Source organism: Lissotriton vulgaris, chromosome 8, assembly GCF_964263255.1.
Source record: "Lissotriton vulgaris chromosome 8, aLisVul1.2, whole genome shotgun sequence".
Taxonomy (NCBI): Eukaryota; Metazoa; Chordata; class Amphibia; order Caudata; family Salamandridae; genus Lissotriton; species Lissotriton vulgaris.
Window position 1 is genome coordinate 482,849,736 of NC_141696.1, and position 22,794 is coordinate 482,872,529.

General features: G+C 42.2%; 1 protein-coding gene across 9 annotated transcripts in view; it reads right to left on the reverse strand.

The window, feature by feature from the left end:
* Nucleotides 1-22,794, reverse strand: part of LIMS1 (LIM zinc finger domain containing 1) — a 407,029-nt gene that overhangs the window by 59,724 nt on the left and 324,511 nt on the right. For all 9 annotated transcript variants that reach the window (XM_086934299.1, XM_086934296.1, XM_086934298.1 and 6 more), the window contains exons 3-8: nt 21,716-21,782; nt 20,998-21,118; nt 18,990-19,139; nt 7,673-7,823; nt 4,608-4,700; nt 4,213-4,261 (exon numbers count right to left, since the gene is read on the reverse strand). In XM_086934299.1, coding sequence (XP_086790425.1) covers nt 4,213-4,261; nt 4,608-4,700; nt 7,673-7,823; nt 18,990-19,139; nt 20,998-21,118; nt 21,716-21,782 — 631 coding nt within the window. The remainder of the gene's footprint in view (nt 1-4,212; nt 4,262-4,607; nt 4,701-7,672; nt 7,824-18,989; nt 19,140-20,997; nt 21,119-21,715; nt 21,783-22,794) is intronic.

Below are 22,794 nucleotides of genomic sequence, written 5' to 3' on the forward strand. Positions count from 1 at the left end.
AATACTAGCAGTTTTTTTAACTGTAGCTGGTTCCCTTGCAGGCATTTAATGTGCCCGATTTCCTTTAACAATCACAGATATTCACTTGTTTCTCATATTTCTATCCCTGGCTTTGCAAAAGCTGTAATCTCCCCTCTGTCAGACTTCCAATGCAGCTGGTTTGCCCTCACGGGGGTGTACCATACGAGCGTCCTCCTCCAAATACCATGAATGGGCTGCGAGTGTGGCTGTACCCCAAACAAAAAGGCTCTAATTAATTTTAGCCTTCTCCATTTCTCTATATTGCCCATTTCCACTTACCCACTTGCCCATAGCTACCACAGTGTGGGTGGCACTGTGTTTAAACTCTCCAGGTTCCATGTGTGGTAGTTTCTCTTTCCAAGTGTGAGCGGTCCCTCGGCCACAACCAACGTGAGAAGCCAGAAAAAGGAATGCAGGGGGGAGCAGTATGTCATTACAGAAGAGAAAGAGGGAAGATGGACCAGTTAACATAATATGGCAGCTTTATGGATCACTCTCCTTGCCTATGTTAGCTACAGAATCCGCAGTGGATTTGGTGGGCTTTCCGAAGTTTAGCTTCTCCACTGATTTTGGACCCTAGAAATTCTCCGGAAAGTGCTTCATCCTGTCCCTTTTTCAGTGCTGCAAAACTATAGTCCAGGCTTTAATTTCTGCTAGCCTTGACTATGGAAATGCCACTTACTTGGTTGTTACGAAGTATTCTATTAGTCAATTCAGTGGCATGACTTATCATGAGACTTCCCAAAAGTGAACAGATCTAAGGTAATTTAAGGACATTACACTGGCTTAAAACTCGAAAGACGACTATTTTTTTACTCCTCTGAGTCTATCATGCAAATGGACCGAGAGCAGCACAATAAATTGTTAGCATGAATTGTGGCCCCCCTCCCCCTCGCTGTCTTGACACAACAGCAGAGACCATGCAGACTTGGATACATCAGTGAATTCTGTCATGGACATCATTCAAGAACTAAGAGCAATCATTGCGCTTTGCTACCACTACAAATTCCTTTCCTGTGGGTTCTAGAGCCACACATATGAAGTTTAATAGGATACGACAAAATAACAGATACATCCCACACCTTGGATATCATTCCATGCACTCATAAGTTAGTGAAGGATGTCACGGCTCCCTGAAGAAGGCATTCCCTTCCGAAATGTGCGTCTACCTACCGCCAGCCTTTGTTACCATCTTAGCCATTCACACTGTGAACTTCCTTATTATTATGCCTTGGTTTGATTAGTTAATGGAATACACATCTAAATATACAGAAAAAAGAAGGGAAAAAATGTCTATAAATGTATAACTGAATGTGCATTATTCTTTGTATTTATTGCAATATAGGAGGACATTGTAGAAAAGGATTGTGTTTTGCATGTAGAAAACTATTATCCTCTTTATGTGATAATTTACAATAATAAAAAATAATTTCATATCAACAACATAAGTAGTCATGCGTGCTCTTTTGATTTGATATGTTTGCATGCTCTTTTGATTTGATATGTTGGAAGTTCATTGATTGCCATGTATATACTATGCCTGCACATGAATGTACATTTTCACTTGCCTAAGTTTTTTCTCAATAACTAGTACTTTCCCTGCAGCTGGCAAGTATATCTTGTATGCAGGGGCTCATTTTCCCAAACTAATTAGTCTTTCCAAAGGTGAACAGATGTAAGGTAATTTAAGGACATTACACTGGCTACAAATTCGCAAGAAGACTATTATTTTACTCCTCTGTGTATCATACAGCCGTTTCAGGTTGTCTCAAGTTACTTCTATCAATAAGCACCACATAAGCTACAGAGAAGAGCATGAGTACATTTTTCTAATCCTATCTAGGGTCCACAGGATTAGACTAGATTGTAATTCCTTATTCCAACCAAACTGCAAAAATATGGAATCCTCTTCACCTCGAAGGACACTTCCAATCACCTTCGCTTTTGTCGTAAGCTTAAAATAATGCACATTAGTATGAATTATCTACTATTTGTATATGCCCAACTGTGTCTAGCACTGGGATACCTCAGCGAGGCCACTGCTGCACTTTAGAAATCTGTATTTAATTCAATTCAATTCATTACATGCCACTATCCGGAAGTGATCTTAGTGCCTTGGTGGTCCTGGTCATGGATGCCACTATCAGGAAAGAACACACAGTAAAGTCATAACTGGCAACTGCCATGTGGAAAGATTTCGTTTTCGGTTTCCCCCCAGATTCGGGCAGGTAGCAACATTGGGCATTTATTCTACCTCATCACAACCTTCCTCCATTCACCGCTCTTTTCTCATGCCTCTAAATCTACTGTTCTAGTAGGTTAGTAGCCTGATAATAATTTCCGCTAAATTGTGGGGAACATGCATTGCCCATTCCCCTTACAAGTACATTCTGGTGAGCCTTAGTAGGAGCAGAAGGCTTGATTTGGCCTTGTATTCCTCTTTAACATAAAGAGAAAAGCTCCCAGCACGGAGTGATAGAGACTCACCTCCCCCAGGCTCATAGCGGTTCATTTGACTGAATTCTTGAAGTACATCACCCATGGCCTCCCTTAAAAAAGCAGAGGATAGCCTGAGACTCCATTCATGTCCTCCCAGGAAAGTTAATGTGATTGGGTCCAAGACGACATCCAGAGGTTTAGATGTGTAGTCATTTTTTGTTTATCCCTAAGCGGTCTTCAGTCTAAATTTGTATCAAACTGATGTTTTGGGGTCATAAGCCCGCTCCGTGGGATGATGGAAATAATGAACAGCTGCAGTTTATTATTTTTTATTCAAATAATGTTGGTCAACAATCCTAGGTGGCATATCATATTTCTTCTCTTTTTCTGAAATGCAATTTATCCAGGAAGTCTTAGATAAATGATTCAAGGAACATCCATGACAAGACATTTTGGTGGATCTGTAACTAGCGGAGACTCGTCTAATACAGAATTTTTTCCTGATGGGACAAACACTCATGAGGTTCCTTCAACTGTCAATTCAGGATGCATGACATTTATGATTCTAGGATAGATGCAATATTCATAATCTTATTTTGCTGTGAGTTTTGTTGTGTTGTGTAATATTTAGAGTAAAAAGTGTTTACAAAGCTAGGGTGCACTGGGAAGTGTTTTTCTTCTTGTTTTTGACATCCCGGAACAGCTAATATGTAGTTTGTGAACCTTCAGGAAAATATATAAACATTATTTTGCCCATATTTAAACAACATTTATTGAGTCAAAGAACATTTCAGAAAATAAATCCATGAAACTTCCTGACAGCAGATAAATCACAAATCTAGCTAACACAGAGGAAGAATGCAAGTGTGAGAATTAGTGCTTAGATAACAGTATCAACAAGGCAGGCATAATAGTCATCAGAAGAAATCAATATATTTTTGCTTTTCTGGGGTATGTTGAGATTACTTTTCCTTGTTTATATAATTCATTGCCAAACATGTATTGATGCCCCACATTGCCTTTATCAAGCGGTAATGACTTACTTGGGTACATACTATAAACTAGCAAAGACCAAGTGTGACTCCCTGTTATAAGGGAGAGGAGACGGAAAGTACTTATAGAGGGAAGAAAGCTATACATCTCATATTGACACTATTTCAGAAAATAATATTCCTCTGGGATTTTTGTTGGCATACCCTGTATTTTAAAAGAGGGTATTGCTAGGAAAGTATGTCAAATACAACAAACAAGATCTTTCCAAAAATTACAAAATGCATTCAACATTGGAAAATATAGTCCAGCGAATGGGCTATAGCTACCAAAGTCGTCTGCAAAGTGACCTTGTTTTTATATTATAATATTCACAAAGTGGGTTTAAAAACCGAAGTGCCTCATGGGAAGTGGATAATCACGGATGAAATGTTCATATCCATGACTTTTTATTCACCATTCGGTGACAACGGGGTTGTGGTTTTCATAGCGAATATTTCCTCATTTTGTTTACTCAGTGTATTGGGATGGGAATGACAGAGTATGATTTTTTGCTTTGTTTGATATTTTTGCCCTTTTTGCTGTGCTATTTGGGGGCAAACATAATCCCAAGGATAGCAATTAAGCAAAACATCACAAAGGAGGAGCCTTACAAATGGCAGTCAGACACAAGTAGCCAGTGGTTATATTATGTTGGTAGTAGTTATGTGAGAGGTTGCTGGGAAATTGTCAAAATAACTGAGTATCCAAGTTTATTCTTACCATCTCCTTCAATCACGCGGTTACAGTGGAAGCAAACATCACCAAACAGCTGAAAAAAAGGTAAAATAAAATAATTTAAATGAGTATGCACACTTTTTAGTTCTAGTTTATCTTCCCTATTATTTAAAATAAGCTGGATTCTTTAATACTTTTTAAAGTACTACATGTCTTTGACGAGGAGTGTCTTCTGTCAGCGACGACCCAAGAGGGCCAAACAACATAGGTCACATTATACAGGCCATTCACATATGGTAGTAATTTACATGGTCACCAGCTATCCCAAAAATGAAGCAAAGCACCAGGTCTCTTAGAGCAAAGTTGGACTGCCCTTATCTTAGAACACCATTAGCTGATTTTAAAAGAGTGTGAATGGGAACGGATGTGCCAAGCATTACCTGATTGTAATGGGTTTCGCAGTAAGCCAGCCCCTTCCGTTCATAATGGCGGTGTCCCAGGAACGGCTTTTCACATTTGGCGCAGACAAAGTGCTGTTGAGACAATATTTAGTCAAAATAAGTTCACAAGAAGAATTGGCACCTGCCCTCTTCCCTTAAAATTCGAGTTTATGCACGCATGACGGGCACCAGGATTTTCAAAACCAACGCATCTCTTCTTCAAGTGGCAACTTGTGCCAGTGCTTTTTGGAAGGCTACCCAATCTACTAGGCTTCTTCATCTCTCCTCAGACCCTCTTTTCATCTCCCTTGTTCTCTTTCTCTCCTCCTCAGCCGATCCAAGTGACACTAGAGTGGCAGAGAGAGATCTACAAATAATCAACATAAGGTAACACCCAACAGAGGGGTCTTTGACGCCACCACTGATACAGTGTCCAATATAAAGAGACAATTAAGTGGAATGGATGAAGGAACAAGCATATGCTGAAACAGCTTGAATCCCAGCATGCACACGTGTGCCAATTATACCACCATAACATAAGAAATCTGTATGAGGCACTGCTTTCTTAGTAGAAGGTGCCAAGCTATGAAACTCTCTACCAGCCAGCAATAGAAGCCCCAAGGAGCATATACACTTCCCAAGACAGTTGAAAACATGGCTATATCCTAGATAACTGCACCACCTGCATCCAGGCAACAGAGCGCATCAAACAATCACACCATGAAGAGCAATCCTCAGCTTAGAACCAAGGAATTGCAAACAACTCAACCAGCAAACTGCTTTCATTATGCAGGTAAGCAAAACGAGCCGACCTATAGTTTGCCATGGCATTAAATAGTTAAGTACGTGCATATATAACAGTTATGGCCCACAATAATACAAAACCATAATACGCAGAGGTCAGCAACAAATTTTAACTTATACTGATTAAATTCACATAATACATATCTGGTATGAGGGTTGTTGATTACATGCACTGAACAGCCAATGAAACAAACACCACCAAATTAACATGCATGGAAAAATTGAAGACCTGTCACACATTGCAGGGCATTTACTCCAGGTCCCTACTATCTATACACTCTGTCCACTTCTTTACATCTCACATAGATACTCTGATATGAGATGATAATAACAAATCCCATCCCTACAGTTCTCGCCACTTCTCTCTTCCTTCAACCATGCCAGCTCAGGACCACAACTATACACTAAATCACAGATTGGGCAAAACAGTACAGTGATCAGCTAAGCAGACTATATCAAATAAAATACACACACTAATACATAGCCTCCTGGCAACCTGAGCTAAGCTTTGCCAGGCTGAAGATCTCACAGACCGGAGGGCAGTGACCTCTTCAGCACAACAAAGCCCTGTGAGGTCCTCCCACTAAGGACGAAGGGAAGCTGGCAGAATTGTTCAGGTTTAAGCTCCGACATGCCCAGGGGTGACTGTTTACGAATGATGCCTCGTCACAGAGTGGCATCACCAGGTTTCACTGACCCCATCCAACTCTGAAAAGGTAGGCAGGTCCTCCACTTCTTGGCTGGCCCATGAGAAGGTCAGCAAATGAGAGGAGGCCTTGGGATCTTCTGTGTGTCCCTTGCCGAACCGAAGCCTCCAGCAACTTTCAAGGCCTTTATGCTGCTTCTTCCCAGCAGCTGCTGGTCCTGCTGTCACCACTGAGGCCCTGTAAGTACTTACTGAATATCGGGTGTGTGTAATGTTGGATGTATGTATGTATATTTGCTTGTGGGTGCTGAGAATAGGTGCCTATGAGCTTGTGAATGGTGGGTGTCCGCCCACGCTTGTTTATGGATGTGTGTGAGTGTGCATGTGGATGTCTGAGTGTATGTTTGTGTGCCGGTAAACGGATTGGTAGAAGTGAGGTTACACGTTTAGTGGGGTGAGCACACATCAACACTGTGAGCAGCCACCGATACCATGGAGAATAGAAGTAGGTTTGCACTCTAATTCATCAAAATGTATGATTCCACAGTGCACATTTAATGTGTAGAATGTATTTGTGAAAGAACCAACAGCTGCCTCTTGTGACCTGCAATCTGTTCTCTACACGTTTGGCCCGCTGGAAGCCTGAAGTCAGCCTGGGTCCACATACCTGCAGGTTGATATCAAATGGCCCAGGCCACCTGACTGGGGACGGATTACAAAGCAGCCCCTTCAGGATTAATGGATTACTGGACTTGGTCAGACCAGCTTCAGAGAAGTCCCTTAGGGCACAGTATTGCACATGTGGCAAGCTGTATCATTAGCTATCCAAACTAGAGTAGCAACAGTAGTGCTTGCTTTGACCCATCCGTCTGCTAGTCCAGTTTCAGCAATTCATTTGCGTGCAATTCTGAAAGGAGTATTTTTGCTTTTGCCCAAAATCAAACTGTCTACAATATTGACAGCAGATCTGCTGGAAGTTCCTTCACAGGAAAGATAGGTTTTGTTCTGTCCTTACCCTGTTACATGACTGGCTTGTATACAATAGGACCATGGCACAAAACAGACAGTCCCTAATCAATTCTAGGACTATTCACTTAAAGAATTTATATATGTGCTTCGCTGCTGTGCTGTAGTCTAGAAGTAACTCACTGCCGTCAGTCAAGATTAAGTCAAATAGAATTCACATCATGACACGGCTCCAGAGGATCCTCTTTCACCATTGTATATTTAGGTATTAATTATGGAAATTTATGTTGGCCATTCCTTATTCCTAAGCTTTAATTCCATTAAAACAATGTAGAAGATTCAGATGCTTCTTCAGTGATTTCTTTCTGTCCACATGCTGACTGTGTGCCAGCCCAAAATTTCTTCACGAACATAAGTTTTCACTTTAAAGTCCTTAAATATGTATAGCGTCACTCTAGGGTTCCTCCTTTTCTTTATTTTTTTAAAAAACAACTGTTTTTATGGATTTTAAACGAAAAACACCACATATAGAAAAACATCAATGCTACGTTTCTTCTTGAAACGTTTTTCCTTAGTTCATTATTTTCAGTAAGTGTTATAGCATGAATTGTAGGTATTATCTAGAAGGGAAGAGCAATCTAAAATTTACCTCCACATGCCACTGTTTTCCCATGGCATTAACCACTCGCCCTTCAATCGGTCGCCTGCAGGCTCCACAAATAGGGACACCCATCTTGTCATGGCATGGCAAACAGTACAACTCTCCTTTCAGCTCTCGGGCATCTGCTGTAAGTTCTTTCCTGGTAACAGAAAATGGAGGATATAAAAATACCACAAACCAAATCATCTCTGAGCCTATCAGGACGATCCACTACCTTTCTCACTCCTACGCCAGGCTCTGCTGGGCTAGTCTTTCACCTAGAGTGTACCCTTGCTATAGGAAGGGTAACATCCCATCTCATCTTACCAGGCTCTGGTGAGACTGACACTTCTGGGAAGCCTATTTGATATATTGTGCCACAAAACCAACCTGTACACCAGAGAAAGCGAAAAAGAAAGGTCCACTGACTATCTTATCACAATCATTTAATTTCCCTCTAACTTTGATCTTGAACTTCCAGCAGACTGTGCTGTATGGCTGAAATATGCATGGTAAACACAGACACTACATGCAGTGTGAATGGTAAACTTCTTATACCAATGTCCCAGTGTCCGTGTTTCCGTGTCGACAATTTCAGCATCTTCCTGTCCCAGTGGGCTCGCCTGCACATACCCAGTGCCTTCGAGTTCATGTCATTTAGCCTTAAAATGGAGTCCATGCAAGAGTGGTAGTCCTGGGGTATGTAATATAAAGTGTCTGTGTTTAGTGGGCGAGGAGCAAGGGTGGATCCCAGCAAGTGCAGCAGAAGTAGCATTGGGGGAGGTGCGGTGCAGGTGGAGGTGCAACTGGATGTAGGCTGATGCGGGTGCCTGAATAAGCATTCATGCGAGTGGATGCCTTTGCCTGTCAGGGGTAGGTACAGGTACCATTGTGTGAATGTGCCGGTAGGTGAAGGTGCAGTGCAACTGGCTGTGAAAGTGGGTATAGATACACTGCAGGTACAAGGTGGTGGATGAGGAGAAGTGCAGATGCCAATGGATGTGTGTACAATGCGGGACCAGGCCCCTTATCTTGTTTGTAACACCCCCCCCCCCTCTGAGTGTAAGGACATGTCACTCGTTCAATGCTGAAGTTAAGGTGGACTAGGTAGAATACATAGGTAAGATGGGCAATGAATAAATGTATATTTCACTTAGACACTAACTTCATCTCTATTCCTTCTGTAGTCAACTCTTTGGAGCAGGGTTTCAAACTAAGATATGCTAGGATGCCTTAAACTGATCTATCACCTTCAACACTCCTCCACACCTTCCTGACAGACCAGATTACCCATGTTTCTGGAATCAGTTCTACTTTTAAAACAACAACATTGTTACATCTCATGGTTTCTCACTACAATTAAACCGATTGCTGATGTTAATGTTTTTAAAAAAGTTTTTACTAGATATTCATCAAGGAAGGCAAATGATTTTAGACATTTCTGTGAATAGCTCTCTTCATCTAGGATGCCTCTTTGTTTGACACTATCACTGCAACAAAATCCCTCATAAGAGTTTGTTATGGTGACTGTCGTTGAAGAAGAAGTACAATTTTGAGGAGGAAAACTCCCTGCACAGTGATATTCAATAGTTAAGTAGCTGATGAAAGTCCAGAGCAGCCTGGGCCCTCAGTTGTGGCGAGTATATGGGGTCATGTTTTGTTGTGGTCTACTTTGTAATTAACTGATGTAGGAAATGTCTACATGGAATTACCCAGTCATCAAAAACGGTCAAGCAACTTTGATATTTAGTGGCACAACTATGAGGCCTGCTAGAAAAGATGAAAGCTCTCACAGCCATACATAAGGCAAACCAGCCTGTCCAACAGTTAAACCTATTAATTTCCTCTGAGGAATGGAATCAGTCTGGCCCTCACTGGCTCCTAATGCTGGGACATCAAGACAGGCGTCCCAAGCTCCCTACTGTAGGAATTGGGAAATGGCTCCTGCATTTTAGATTGCCAGCAGGTGCGAGAAATCATATCCAAGAATAATGACCTTGATCAATATTAAATTACACATTGGAATTTATCTAGGTATGTCTATCTCGGTGGGTACCCAAAACGCACAGCATCCACTATGAAGCATTTTAAAGAAGAAAAAAAAACTGGAAATTCTAGCTTGTGTTACTTCAAAAGAGATCAAAGTGCGATATTTTTCTCCCAACGAATTACTCTTTTTTGGCAATGGACCTAAGGTTTTTTGCGTTTTGAGACTATTTTTGCTGGGTCACAAAAAGTCCAAGGAACAAATAAATATGATTTTAAATTCGGTGTTTATTTTCACAGGTGCTGCGCTTCAAAGACAGAGGTCAAATCAAAGGCTATGTCTTCTGACAAATTGCTGCTTATTTTTAGGTCGAGCCTGGTGTATGCAGCGCGAAGCGCTGCCCCCAGCGAGGCTTATTGTCAGCGACTTGCCTTGGAAGTGGGACAGGAGTTGGGCACGCGCAGGCCGATTGAAGTAGGTGCACAAGCACGTACAGCCACACGCTGTGCACATCACCTGTCTGCCTTCCGTCTAGGGAAGGCAGCTGCATGCAGTAAGTGCGGCAAGAAACACACACATGCAAGCACGCAGCTGCCGCCCCCAGCCAGTGCACCCATACTTGTCTCCCTCAACAACAGAGAGACACACACCAGACGCCCCCTACCGCTTTCCCTCCCTCCGGTGTTTCAGGCCCCGCTCTCACCTAAGTGCCCTTCTGATGCAGGGTCCGTAACCCACGCTCTCAGACTCGGCCCGCTCTCACCTGCTGAACTTCAGCAGTGCCTGCTTCGCCGAGTTGTACGCTTCCTATTTTTTTGTTGTGTGTTCTTTGCTTCAAGCTCTTTGGCGGCCCCCTCCCTGGGCCGCACCTCCCCCGCAGCACTTAGTCATGCGCTGCCACGGTCACGAGCTGCAGGTCACGCCGATATGCACACTCACGCCGTGACTACAACGCGTGGGTGCTCTTTCACTTTCCCTTGTTAGCTTCTCTTAACGGTGCACTTTACCAGGCAGCTTTTTCATACATCATTAAACAGAAGCTCTCGCACTTGTGGCCTGCCTCTGATTTACGGTAGATAGTAATGTTTAAGATCACTTTAAGCACTGCACATACTCTCAGCTATTTACGAAACAGTATTGTGATAAACAGTCAATAGTCTTCGTAAATGAGTCCGCCTGGCAGCGCTCCTTCCGAATCAAAGGCCACCCTCGGAGCTCCCAGCGATGACGGCGCCTATTCTATGCAAAGCGAAGAGGATACGATTTCACTTTCTACCATGCCTTCCGTTTAAATATCACGACAACTAAGCACAATTTAATTGGAAAAAATGACAAATTTGTGCGTTTTTATAGCAAAGCTTTTACCAAGTTTTGCGGTCACACAAAAAGCAGGGAGTAGCACGCGCGCACTTTCGTCTTCACTCACGAGAATGCGCGCGCCTTCCCACATTGGCCTTTATGAGCTGTCTGCAAAAAGCATGGCCTCCATTTTTCAAACACGCATTTGCAATGCAATAGGTCTCGCATTTACGCGAGTTTAAGCTATTGGCATTTTAAATGACAATGTCTTTTATTTATGTTTTATAAACCAAAACATAAATAAAAGGCATTGCCATTTACTGGAAAATAACTTGCTCCTGGACCCAACCCAGACAGGATTTAGGCCCAAGCACGGCACTGAAACTGCCCTGCTTGCTATCACCGAAGAGTCACGAAAGATACTAGATCAGGGAGGATCAGTGGCAGTGATCCTCCTTGATCTGAGTGCGGCCTTTGACACGGTCAGCTATGCCACCTTGCTGAACCGTCTATGCAACATCGGCGTCACAGGCGATGCTCTAAGGTGGTTTGACTCATTCCTTAACAACAGATCTTTCCAGATCTTTGACGGGGACACAGTATCAGCCAGTAAATCCCTGAACTGCGGGGTACCGCAGGGCTCCTCACTGAGCCCTGCGCTGTTCAACGTATATATGAGACCACTGGCCGGGATCGTCGAACCATACGGTATAAAAATTATATCGTATGTCGACGATACCCAGCTAGTGGTCTCATTGGCTCAAGAGGGTACCAGACATACTTCAGCAGGCCTGATGAAATGCCTTGAGGACGTCAAGGAGTGGATGACATGCTCCTCCTTAAAACTCAACGGAGACAAAACTGAGCTCATGCTCCTGGGCTCAGTATCCCCAGTGTCTCTCACCCCCCTTTGGCCTCCGTGCCTGGGTACCCCTCCAACTCCCAAGGACAGCGTAAAAAGTCTAGGAGTTTGGCTTGACAAAAACCTCTCCTTCTCCACTCAGGCCACCAAGCTATCCGCCACATGTTTTGGCTTACTAAGAACACTAAGGAAAGTTCTCCCCCTCCTACCAACAGAAGCCAAACAAGTGGCAATACAGGGCCTGATTCAGTCCCGGCTAGACTCGAACAACGCCCTGTATGTTGGAGCTCCAGAGATGACCCTGCGAAAGCTACAGGTGGTGCAGAACTGTGCAGCCCGCACCCTGTTACAGATCCCACGGACTCAGTCGGCTAAACCCGCATTGAACAGCCTACACTGGCTTCCAGTGAGACAGAGAGTGGCATTCAAGGCACTATGTATTGCCCACCGGGCCTTCTGGAAGTCGGGCCCAGCTATCATTGACAAACTAGTCACGCAATACCACCCTAAGAGAAACCTTAGATCTACGGAGGCCTTCCTGGCCGTGGTACCCAGAGTAAGGAGAGCTAGGTCCGGAGGCATGATGTTCTCCTTAAACGCCTCTAAGATGTGGAACTCACTCCCCTTACAGCTCCCGACTAACTCAAACCTACTCTCCTTCCGCAAACAATTGAAAACCTACCTGTTTGCGAGGTCCACCGAATCCTAAATCCTTCCGTTATATTCAGTTCTGTCCTATGCTTTCAGCGCTTGGACGCCCATTGGGCAGCAACCGCGCTATATAAATGACAATACAATACAATACAATACAATACAATGTCAATAGCTCAAACTCGCGTAAATGCGAGGCCTATTGCATTGCAAATGCTTGTTTTAACATGAGGATTGATTTTTACAAACTGCTCTGACTTTGCAAGTAGTGAAAAGAATTGCAAGTGAATTACGTGGCAATCTTGCTGACCTACAGAGAGGAAAGGCAGTCATCTTTGTAACACACAACAAACTACAAATACAGATAAATGAACTATTCACATTCAGCAGTTAGGATAGCAAAGTGAAGAAAATGTTTTGGGAATTCTTAAGTGTGGTGGAAACAGAAGATTTTAATAGGGTTAAAACAAAGCAAGACACTTCACTTGGTGATGTACAAATGTTCACTGAAAACCGATTTCCACACATTATCATTTGTGAGCAATATAATTTTTTTTTAGTTAACTGTGTGTTTGTGTAAATTTGGTGTCCATTTAAATAGTTATTGTGCTGTCTATAAATGACTATGCACAACCACACAATTCTTTAGTTACATTAAATTGCCAGCCTCATGGCCAGTAATGCTAGGTAGGTCGTAAAAGTGTGTTGTTCTAAAAACTGATTCGTGGTTGTAAAAGGTTTGGGAAGCAATGATTTAGAGTACACAACTGGACACGTTTTTGCATAATAAAAAGCCAATGGAATACATATACAGCATGAAGTATTTTAATGAATGCTTTGGAAAGATTTTAAAAAATTAGGTTTTAATAACAAGTCTTCCTAAAAATGATGCAGTCTAGTAAACGTTGTGAAAATACACCAATATAACAAACAAGCATTTGCAATGCAATAGGTCTCGCATTAGGAAATTTTGAGCTATTGGTATTGTAAATGACAATTTTTTTATTTATGTGTTGGTTTTGAAAATAGCTAAATTAATAGCTTTGTCATTTAAAATGCCAATAGTTTCAACTTTCCCAAATGTGACACCTATAGCATTTGTAATGCGATGTGTGTTGTATTTACGTGACTTAGATGTATTGATATTACAAATAACAATGGCTTTTCATTTTTTAAATAATTAATACTTAAATAAAAGTTTTTGTAATTTATAATGGCAATAGCTTAAACTTTTGTAAATAACTTTTGTGATGATTATGTTCATTGTATTTTATTGTGACGAAAATCCAAGAACAGAAGTGAAATATTAACATCTTTTTGTGACATTTGTAATAAAGCTTGAAACATTGAGAGAACATATTTGAACCAGTTGTTGTTGAATGGTTGCAAAGATTGATGCTGTGGTGGCGCTGAGTGATGTTGTGGTGGCGACGAGTGATGCTGTGGCGTTCTGTGATGCTGTGGTAGCGCATAGTGATGTTGTAGTGCCCCTGAGTGATGCTGTGGTGGTGCTGAGTGATGCTGTGGTGATGCGATAGATAGATGGATAGATAGAGTGAGGGCGTTAGATAGATAGAGTGAGGGCGATAGATAGCTAGAGTGATGGCGATAGATAGCTAGAGTGATGGCGATAGATCGACATACAGAGTGAGGGTGATAGATAGCTAGACAGATAGAGTGTATTTATGTTGCATTGAGTAGAGTGTAAGTACGAGGTGTGTAATTATATGGCACTGAGTGGTATTATGTGGAGTGTATTTACGTTGAATTGAGAAGAGTGTAATTAAGTGGAGTGTAATTATGTGGTAATATGGGGAGTGTATGTTGTATTCAGTAGAGTGTAATTATGTAGCATATAATTATATGGCACTGAGTGGTATTGTTTGGAGTGTATGTTGCTTTGAGTGCAGTGTAATTATGTGGAGTGTAATTATGTGGCACTGAGTGGTATTTGGAGTGTATGTTGCATTGAGTGCAGTGTAATTATGTAGCATATAATTATGTGGCACTGAGTGGTATTATGTGGAGCGTATTTACGTTGGATTGAGAAGAGTGTAATTATGTGGAGTGTAATTATGTGGCGCTGAGTGGTATTTGGAGTGTATGTTGCTTTGAGCGCAGTGCAATTATGTAGCATATAATTATGTGGCACTGAGTGGTATTGTGTGTAGTGTATGTTGTATTCAGTCGAGTGTAATTGTGTGGCGTGTAATTATGTGGCACTGAGTGGTATTTGGAGCGTATGTTGCATTGAGTGCAGTGTAAATATGTGGCGTGCAATTATGTGACACAGTGGTATTTGGAGCGTATGTTGCATTGAGTGCAGTGTAAATATGTGGCGTGTAATTATGTGGCACTGAGTGGTATTTGGAGTGTATGTTGCATTGAGTGCAGTGTAATTATGTGCAGTGTAATTATGTGGCACTGAGTGGTATTTGGAGTGTATGTTGCATTGAGTGCAGTGTAATTATGTGGCGTGTAATTATGTGGCGTGTAATTAAGTGGCACCGAGTGGTATTTGGAGTGTATGTTGCATTGAGTGCAGTGTAATTATGTGGAGTGTGATTATGTGGCACTGAGTGGTATTTGGAGCGTATGTTCCATTGAGTGCAGTGTAATTATGTGGAGTGTAATTATGTGGCGCTGAGTGGTATTTGGAGTGTGTGTTCCGTTGAGCGCAGGGTAATTATGTAGCATATAAGTATGTGGCACTGAGTAGTATTGTGTGTAGTGTATGTTGTATTCAGTAGAGTGTAATTGTGTGGCGTGTAATTATGTGGCAGAGTGGTATTTGGAGTGTATGCTCCATTGAGTGCAGTGTAATTATGTGGCGTGTAATTATGTGGCACCGAGTGGTATTTGGAGTGTATGTTCCATTGAGTGCAGTGTAATTATGTGGCGTGTAATTATGTGGCACTGAGTGGTATTTGAAGTGTATGTTGCGTTAAGCGCAGTGTAAAAAACAAACGTGATGTGTTACAAAGTTGCCTACAGACACGCATTCCAAAATTGTCTCTGGATTTTGTTTTTTTTTAAAAATCACACGCTGTCTGGGCACATTTGCATTTCGTGTTAAGTTTCCTTTAAAAATAATATAGATGCAAGAGCAGATTCTCTAACTGTTTGTCTTTAAACATGCAATCCCCAATTGTACGATTTCTGTGTTTATTGTCTAACGTTTTTATGTACATTAACACATTGTGGTATAATCCACTGGTCCCAGAAGGCTGCAAATTTAAATGCCCGAATGCAAATGGTGCCCGAGTTGCCCCCTTTCGTCTTTAATAATGTTGTACTATAATTTAGTGGATGTTCGCTCTGTGAAGTCTCTGCTACAGCGCAAACAACCAGGGAACGTTAATTTTGTGAAAGGGAAAGGATATTAAAGTTCATATTTGTTACGTAAGTTTCTGAAACTTATGACTCCTCTAGTGTGACTGTAAAGCTCAAATAACTGCAGTTTGAGGAGAGCATCTGCGATGCAAGCCATGTTATTCTGTTTATCATACAGATATCTCTGCATTTTGTTAGTACGTGCAAGTCAAAGTGCTGCATGCGCATGTGATATCACGTTCTGTTCTATCACGAATTGGAACATAGACCCAAGAGATCCCGTGGTGTGCTGTGGAATTTGCTTATACTCCATCATTAGCCTAACATGCCCTGACTCACGAATGAGGTTCATTGTCGTCAGCGTATGCAAAAACATGCCCTATTCGAGACGTTAACCCCCGGGAGAAAAATAGATTCATCTGTAGGAAGCGGAAGACGTGATGAAAAGGAGGGGGATCAGAGGCTGTGGGTAACTGTGACCACAGAGACATTATAGTGTGTTTAAAAGTATGTGATACTCAGGGCATCTTAGTGTCTGTGTATACGTATGTATACAACTAAAAGCAAAAGAGGGGAGAGCAAACAAAACCCATAAACAACAAGGGGGCGAGAAAGCAAATCGAAACGAACAACAAAATACGCAGTAAGCGCTGTGAAACAGAGGAAGGGGGTGAAAAGAGCCTAAGGGAACAGCAGACGATAGCCACAAACACCGGGGAGGGGCGACAGGGCAGAGCAGACAAAAGCCAGAAACACCGGGGGCGAGAAAGCAAATTAACTTAAAGCCTTTGAAGGCAAATGCCTTCAAAGGCATTTCCATATGTACAAAGTTATGCTTCGATCCGGACAGTTTTACATTGCATGCTAAACAGCTTTCCCATCACCATTCTTTAGGCGCAAGCATTCAAAAAACACCCGAGTGTAATTAAACGCAACCAAATATATTAAAAGCATTATCACAACAAAAACTATTTGAAATCATAATTTCAAATTGATTTTTAGCAACTAACGAGTGCCGTGAAGCTGAACAGACCCTAAACTTAGGCGGATACGTGTTAATATTAAAAAATTGTTGTGTTGACCTTTTTGACATACCCCGAAGATTCTTTCAATGCTTTGAACACCGTTACATTTTAGCTTTGCGGTAGGTTTGCCAATTTGGGGTCCCGTGCAATCAGACACATGTATATGCTTGACAGTTGCGGGGTTCCATAGAAACAGACTCAGAGATTGATGTGCAGTGTGTGTGTAGGGGTTGTGTTGGTCTTAAATAAACTTGCACCAGTTTTCCTGAGAGGTACAAAGTGTTTGGGGAAGGAAAAGGAAAAAAAAGTCACGGTCTATCAAACAATCGTGTATTTTCCTTAAAGCTAAATAATAACATCCCTTTCGAGTTTTACTGTGGCAACTGCAAGGGATTGAATAATCGAAAAACAAACATTGGAAGCGGATAAACTGTGTAGCTGAATCATTACTGAAAGTGGTATTTCGACGTATTGAAATATCACACAGAAAAAATAATGTAAGTTAAGATGTGGTCATCTGTCTGAATGCCTTTTATTAAAATAAAACAAGTCTGTGTGCCAATGTTTTTTAATAGTTCTGCCGGCACCAACATACACAAAGACAGACACACAGGGCGCATGCAGGACACTGTAACCCTGCGTGGCAATAAAAAGAAGGCAAAAGCTAGTTGGATTGCTCGGTAAAGTGGTTAATACCTTTAGTGAATGTGCAACAACTCCCTGACTGTGCAGTAGAGCATGGTGGGGGGGGCGGGATGCGAACGAGACACACAGGGCGCATGCAGGACACTGTAACTCTGCGCTGCAATAAAAACAAAGCAAAAGGCAAAAGCTAGTTGGATTGCTCGGTAAAGTGGTTAATACCTTTAGTGAATGTGCAACAACTCCCTGACTGTGCAGTAGAGCCTGGTGGGGGGGCGGGATGCGAGCGAGTGGGAGGGAACGGGCCAAGCCGCGCTGGAGAAGCATCACGGAGAAGCGAATGGGTGAGAGAAGAGGCATGGGGGCGGGGGAGAGCCTTCCATTGAAGTGTGAAGCTCTCGCCAGGTCTGATGGGGGCGGGGAGCGGCATCAATGCGGGACTCTGCACACCAAGGACTCTTGCCTCGTGGCCCCTGAGAAAAAGGTTGCGATATAGCTGATTCTTTCTTTTTTTCACTTTTTTTCCCTTTATGTTGTCATTCACATGCCCCCAAAACAAAAGATTTCTCACGGGTGTGCTTCTGCCAAAATACTGCAAAAGCAAGTCTGGCGACTAAAGTGTTGCAGCCTCTCTTTTCCAAACAAGCAAAGAGAAAAAAAACAAGATGACGAGGAAGGAGGGGGAGAAGGGAGGGGGTAGCATGAAAGAGATTCTGCAAAGCGGACACATGGCTCCGCCCGGAAGGGCTGAAGCGGAATTAAAATAGTAAACAAGTTGTGAATGAAAGAAGGGACAGAGAGGAGGAAAGGTGGGAGGGAACACGGCTTGGGGGAAGCTGGCTGGGGAGGGGGAGGAGAAATCCAAGTAAGGCTGTGTGCGGGGAGAGAGAGGGGAGGTGCTGGAGCTGGGGAACAGATGGCCGTGAAAGTTTATGGCCCAAAAGCGCGTGCCTGTGGCCACGTGAACTCGAAGAAAACCGCACCAAAAAACACTTGGTTTGACGAGTATTTTGAGCACTTGAATTCTCTCCATTTTCCATTCCTTCGGAATGGAAAAGGCGAGACCTAAAAACTACTGACTAATGGGTATCAGAATGACAATTCCGAAAGTATAAAGTTAAAAGAAGGAAAAAAAGGGAACTGCAAATGCATAGCTAACAGCCAAACATTACATCTTACTGCCATTCCAATGTAAGTGCCTAATAGTTAGCAGGAAATTCATGGTGGTTTACATAAGACCTACAAATATATTGCTAGCACTAAAATCAGCTTTGTATTAAATAAGCAAAACGATTTGTCTAAATGTATAGGCAGGTAAAAGTATATAAAAAAAATGATTAAGGAATAAAGAGCTTAAATTCCATTAAAAATGTCAAATACATGTTTCCTGTTACAAGCAGCAAATATAAATAACTCGCACCATTACTCATTCAGATGGGTATTCTCATATCTAACCCTGCTTTATGTGTAAACTATCCATTATCAGCTTGGATATAAATATTCTGGGAGAAAAACAAACACACTTACCCACAGTTGGCACAGTTAAAGTGATCCGGATGGTACGGGTCATTTTTAAAGATAAGAGCTGTCTCGTCAATAATCGCATGGCACTTCTGGCAAATGTATTTGCCCAAACCCCTGGCTTTCTCTCGGTTGTGACAAGGACGGCAGAGATGCCTGGAAATACATGCAAAAAAGAGGGTTATGAAAGTATATGTTAACAGCAATGTATGCACATTCAGTCTACACATTTGGGGGTTGGGGGCGAATGGGTGGGGAGCACCCATGATCCTTCATTCATGCACCATGATCTTTCGTCTTTGTTATGATCACGGGCCAGCTATGAACAATGATTATTGAAATGGAACTCACACATTATTAACAACATTGCTATCAGTTCCCTCCACTCCACTCCCCTGTAGCTCATTTCAAGATTTTTAGGTCCTGGGAAAAGATGAATCTTGGTAGCAGTCGAGGAACGTAGAAGTTCATTCCACTTGGCACCAACCCACAGGCAAGACAGGACTCTGGCTATCTCACGCCACTTCTGCCAAGATCCCTTGCATTCCTCATATTAAAACATATGCATGTTATGCAAGGAAAACGCAATAGAACTATCACAAGTCCTGTTGATACTTTGGAGTTTCAGTGTTTTAGCAGCGATACAGGCTTCAATTTACAGATGAAAGTGAAACATGCATTGTGTTGTTCCTTGTTGTTCTATGGTGGGAAACACTGCTGCTGCTTTTATTACAGATGCCCCATATTACAGCACTGTTGCAAAAGCAGCCCCCAGTAACAAAAACGCCCCCCACCCACGGTTCAAAACCATCCCCCACCCTTCGGGCCCACCCGGAAAACACTCGGTGCCCGCTACGATCAGTCTGGCCCTGTGTAGAATGCTTCAGCTGGATTGGAAATGGGGTCCTTCGTTGGAGCTGGAAAGGAGCACAACATCAGCCTTCGGTTGCCAGATGGGATCACGTGAGAAGAAGTCACGTCCTTCCGTCCAGTAATTCTCAACTTGTCTGCTGGCAGCAATAAGGCTGGTTTGACCTACCTACATGGATATTTACACGGCAAGAAAAAGACAAGGTAGCTAACTGCTCGTCTCTTCAGAATCAGTTTTGTTAGAAAATATATCTTTGGGATGAATATACTTACGTTTCTTGTTATTTCACTTATTTATAGTTGAAAGCAAGGGTCTGCCCCATTTTTGTGTCTCCTTCTCTTTTCATCAGTTTCCATCCAGTCATTGTCTACTTCATCTGGCTATTTTAGTTTGGCTCTGATTACCTTTTTTGGGATTCATGTTCTTTTCAACTTCAACACTGTTCATCAACCCGTACAACATTAGGGTCTCCCTTTCATAGTTTTGCTTGACAGCACAGTTGCAGCAGACAATTATGTGAGCATCAGCAGAGACTGGTATTGACTCTGTCCACATGTTGGGAGCCAGGAGTACATGATTTGATTGGGCAGAAGTTGTGTTCTTCTACAAAAGATACAGATGGGAGGATGGCAGTCATTAACCTACATGGATTTTTAGGTCTGGCTTGACAGTGCAACTGCCACCGGATCTTTTAGCCTAGTCCAATATTATTCTACAGTTCCTAACTTCCACATAAATATATATCTATTTGCAAGCTATTTAACTGTAATACTTCACATTACCATACAACATTCCTTAAAAGCTAGACCTACTGCTATTGCCAATGCTTGTTTACCTTTTTGCTGTTTATAAACTGTTTCTGGTCTTAGACACTATTTGTTTCTAAGGCCTATTAAACATCTTTTTTTTGTTTTTTAAACTTTTGTTGCAGGCTCACTCAAGGCATTTTCAGGATTGAAAGATTGCCAGAGAATTTCTATATCCATAAAGCCTCAGCTTGCATGATCATGGCTAGATGATCTAGCAAGGACCATCACTCTGGAACTGAGTGGGCCTTTAAACAGAATTTCAAAAGGCTTACTCACAACGATACTCGACCATTGGCATTCACTTACAAATAGCACATAAAGCAAATGGCCTCACCTGCCAGCATTTTTCACAAATCCTATATCGGCCAGCACCTGATTGCACAGATCGCAGCGGAAACACTCTGGATGCCAGCTATTGTTCATTGCCTTAATGACACGGCCAATGATAAATTCTCCTGTAAGAATAAGAGACATGATCAATGCAAAAAAGCCACTATGCGTTCCAAAACAGCATGTCCGGTGAACAAAGGTTCAAATATTTTTGCCCCCTAGACACGACGACTCAATCATCTCCCTGCGTAAGCGGTACAATACCCTTGGATCTGAATGCAATTGTGGATCTCGGCTCTAGTCACAATGTTCACCAGTTCGGTCACCTTCTCCTTTCATAGATTGTCTGTTGGCCTCAAAATGCTAAAACGTCCTCACCATAAAACCTGAATCCCTAAATCATATCCACAATCTATGAGCAGTAGTCTGTTAAATTCTAAAGATTTAAATGTTGGAGTTGCACAAAGGATACTCAAGCCGGTCTGTTCAGGCTAAGTGGGACAGCACATTGCTGATAGTTTTTCGCAGGTAGGATGCTAACTTACAGCGTCAAGATCATTTACATATACTATGGCGATTATTCTGGGCCTAATGATTGTCACTTGGCCATTATAGCCTCACGTTTCTGTAATCGGCCTCACTAATCATCAACCATGTTTGGTGGCCACTGTCAGCAATGTGAAGAAATATGCCTTGCAGCATTATAGGAGTGTTGAACTTACCACATTGATGGCAACACGGCGCAAACAGCATCTGGAAATCATGTTCGCAGTACTTCCTGCCCTCAAACTGAAATAAAGGATAATCCAATCAGACTCTAAAGATACGTAAATTCCCCACATTAGATAATATTGCCACTTGAGTTCATAGAAATATGAGCTACATCAAAGATGTGACACTGACACAAACGTGTAGTAAACAGAGTTTAAATAACTGGTTGACCAAACTATTAGGAAGCAGTACTAGCACACCTATAATTGGTAGGGGTGTCTCCTCATCCATATATTTGTTGGGGCATGCGGCCCTTTAGGTGATTTATGGGGCATTACCTCATTAAGAGAGAAGCCCTGCAGTGCCTGCTCCCTTTCAGTACAATGTCTCAGCAGCAGCAAGTGGGACTGGATTATCCCGGTCACATTTTCTCTTCGCAGTCCCTAGCTTTATCTTAGCTGCTGTTTGAAAGGTATGAGAAGGGTCAATGGTATTATGCGATAGTGCGGTTGCAGCGTTTTTCGTATAATTATATAATTGCCACCTTTGCCACATAATCCATCATCCGATGGATAATCTGCATATTTTTAAGAAGAAAAAATGTATCTAGCTGAAACGGTTCAAAAGTGCCTAAAATGCTTTTCTGTTGCTTATTTCTTTACTTGAGTGTCAAACTGGTACTAATACATGCAGGTACTAATACATACTAATAATGGAGCCAATACCTAGACAGTGTTAGCAAGTGTAAAAATGACAAAATTATGAAGTAATACTATCATGCAGCATAAAATACTTTTCTTGCTGCATAATTTACTCAACTCTGCTGCATTATTTGGCCATTCCCTGCCGCATATTTCCGAAGGCCCTGGCTATGACTGGGGGATAAACGAGATGCACCTTCCACAATTGCTGCCCTGTCACCCCTTTCCCACCTTAAAGGTCGATATCAACTCTGCTCCCCCACCTGGATGCACCTTCCAGCTGCAGGAGAGACATACAAAGCTATGGAGGCCCTAGGAACTTCTTTTTTGAGAAGGCGGGTGCCTGAGGAGAGGCCTTAGGTTGCCTATAATATTAGGCCGCAAGGAGG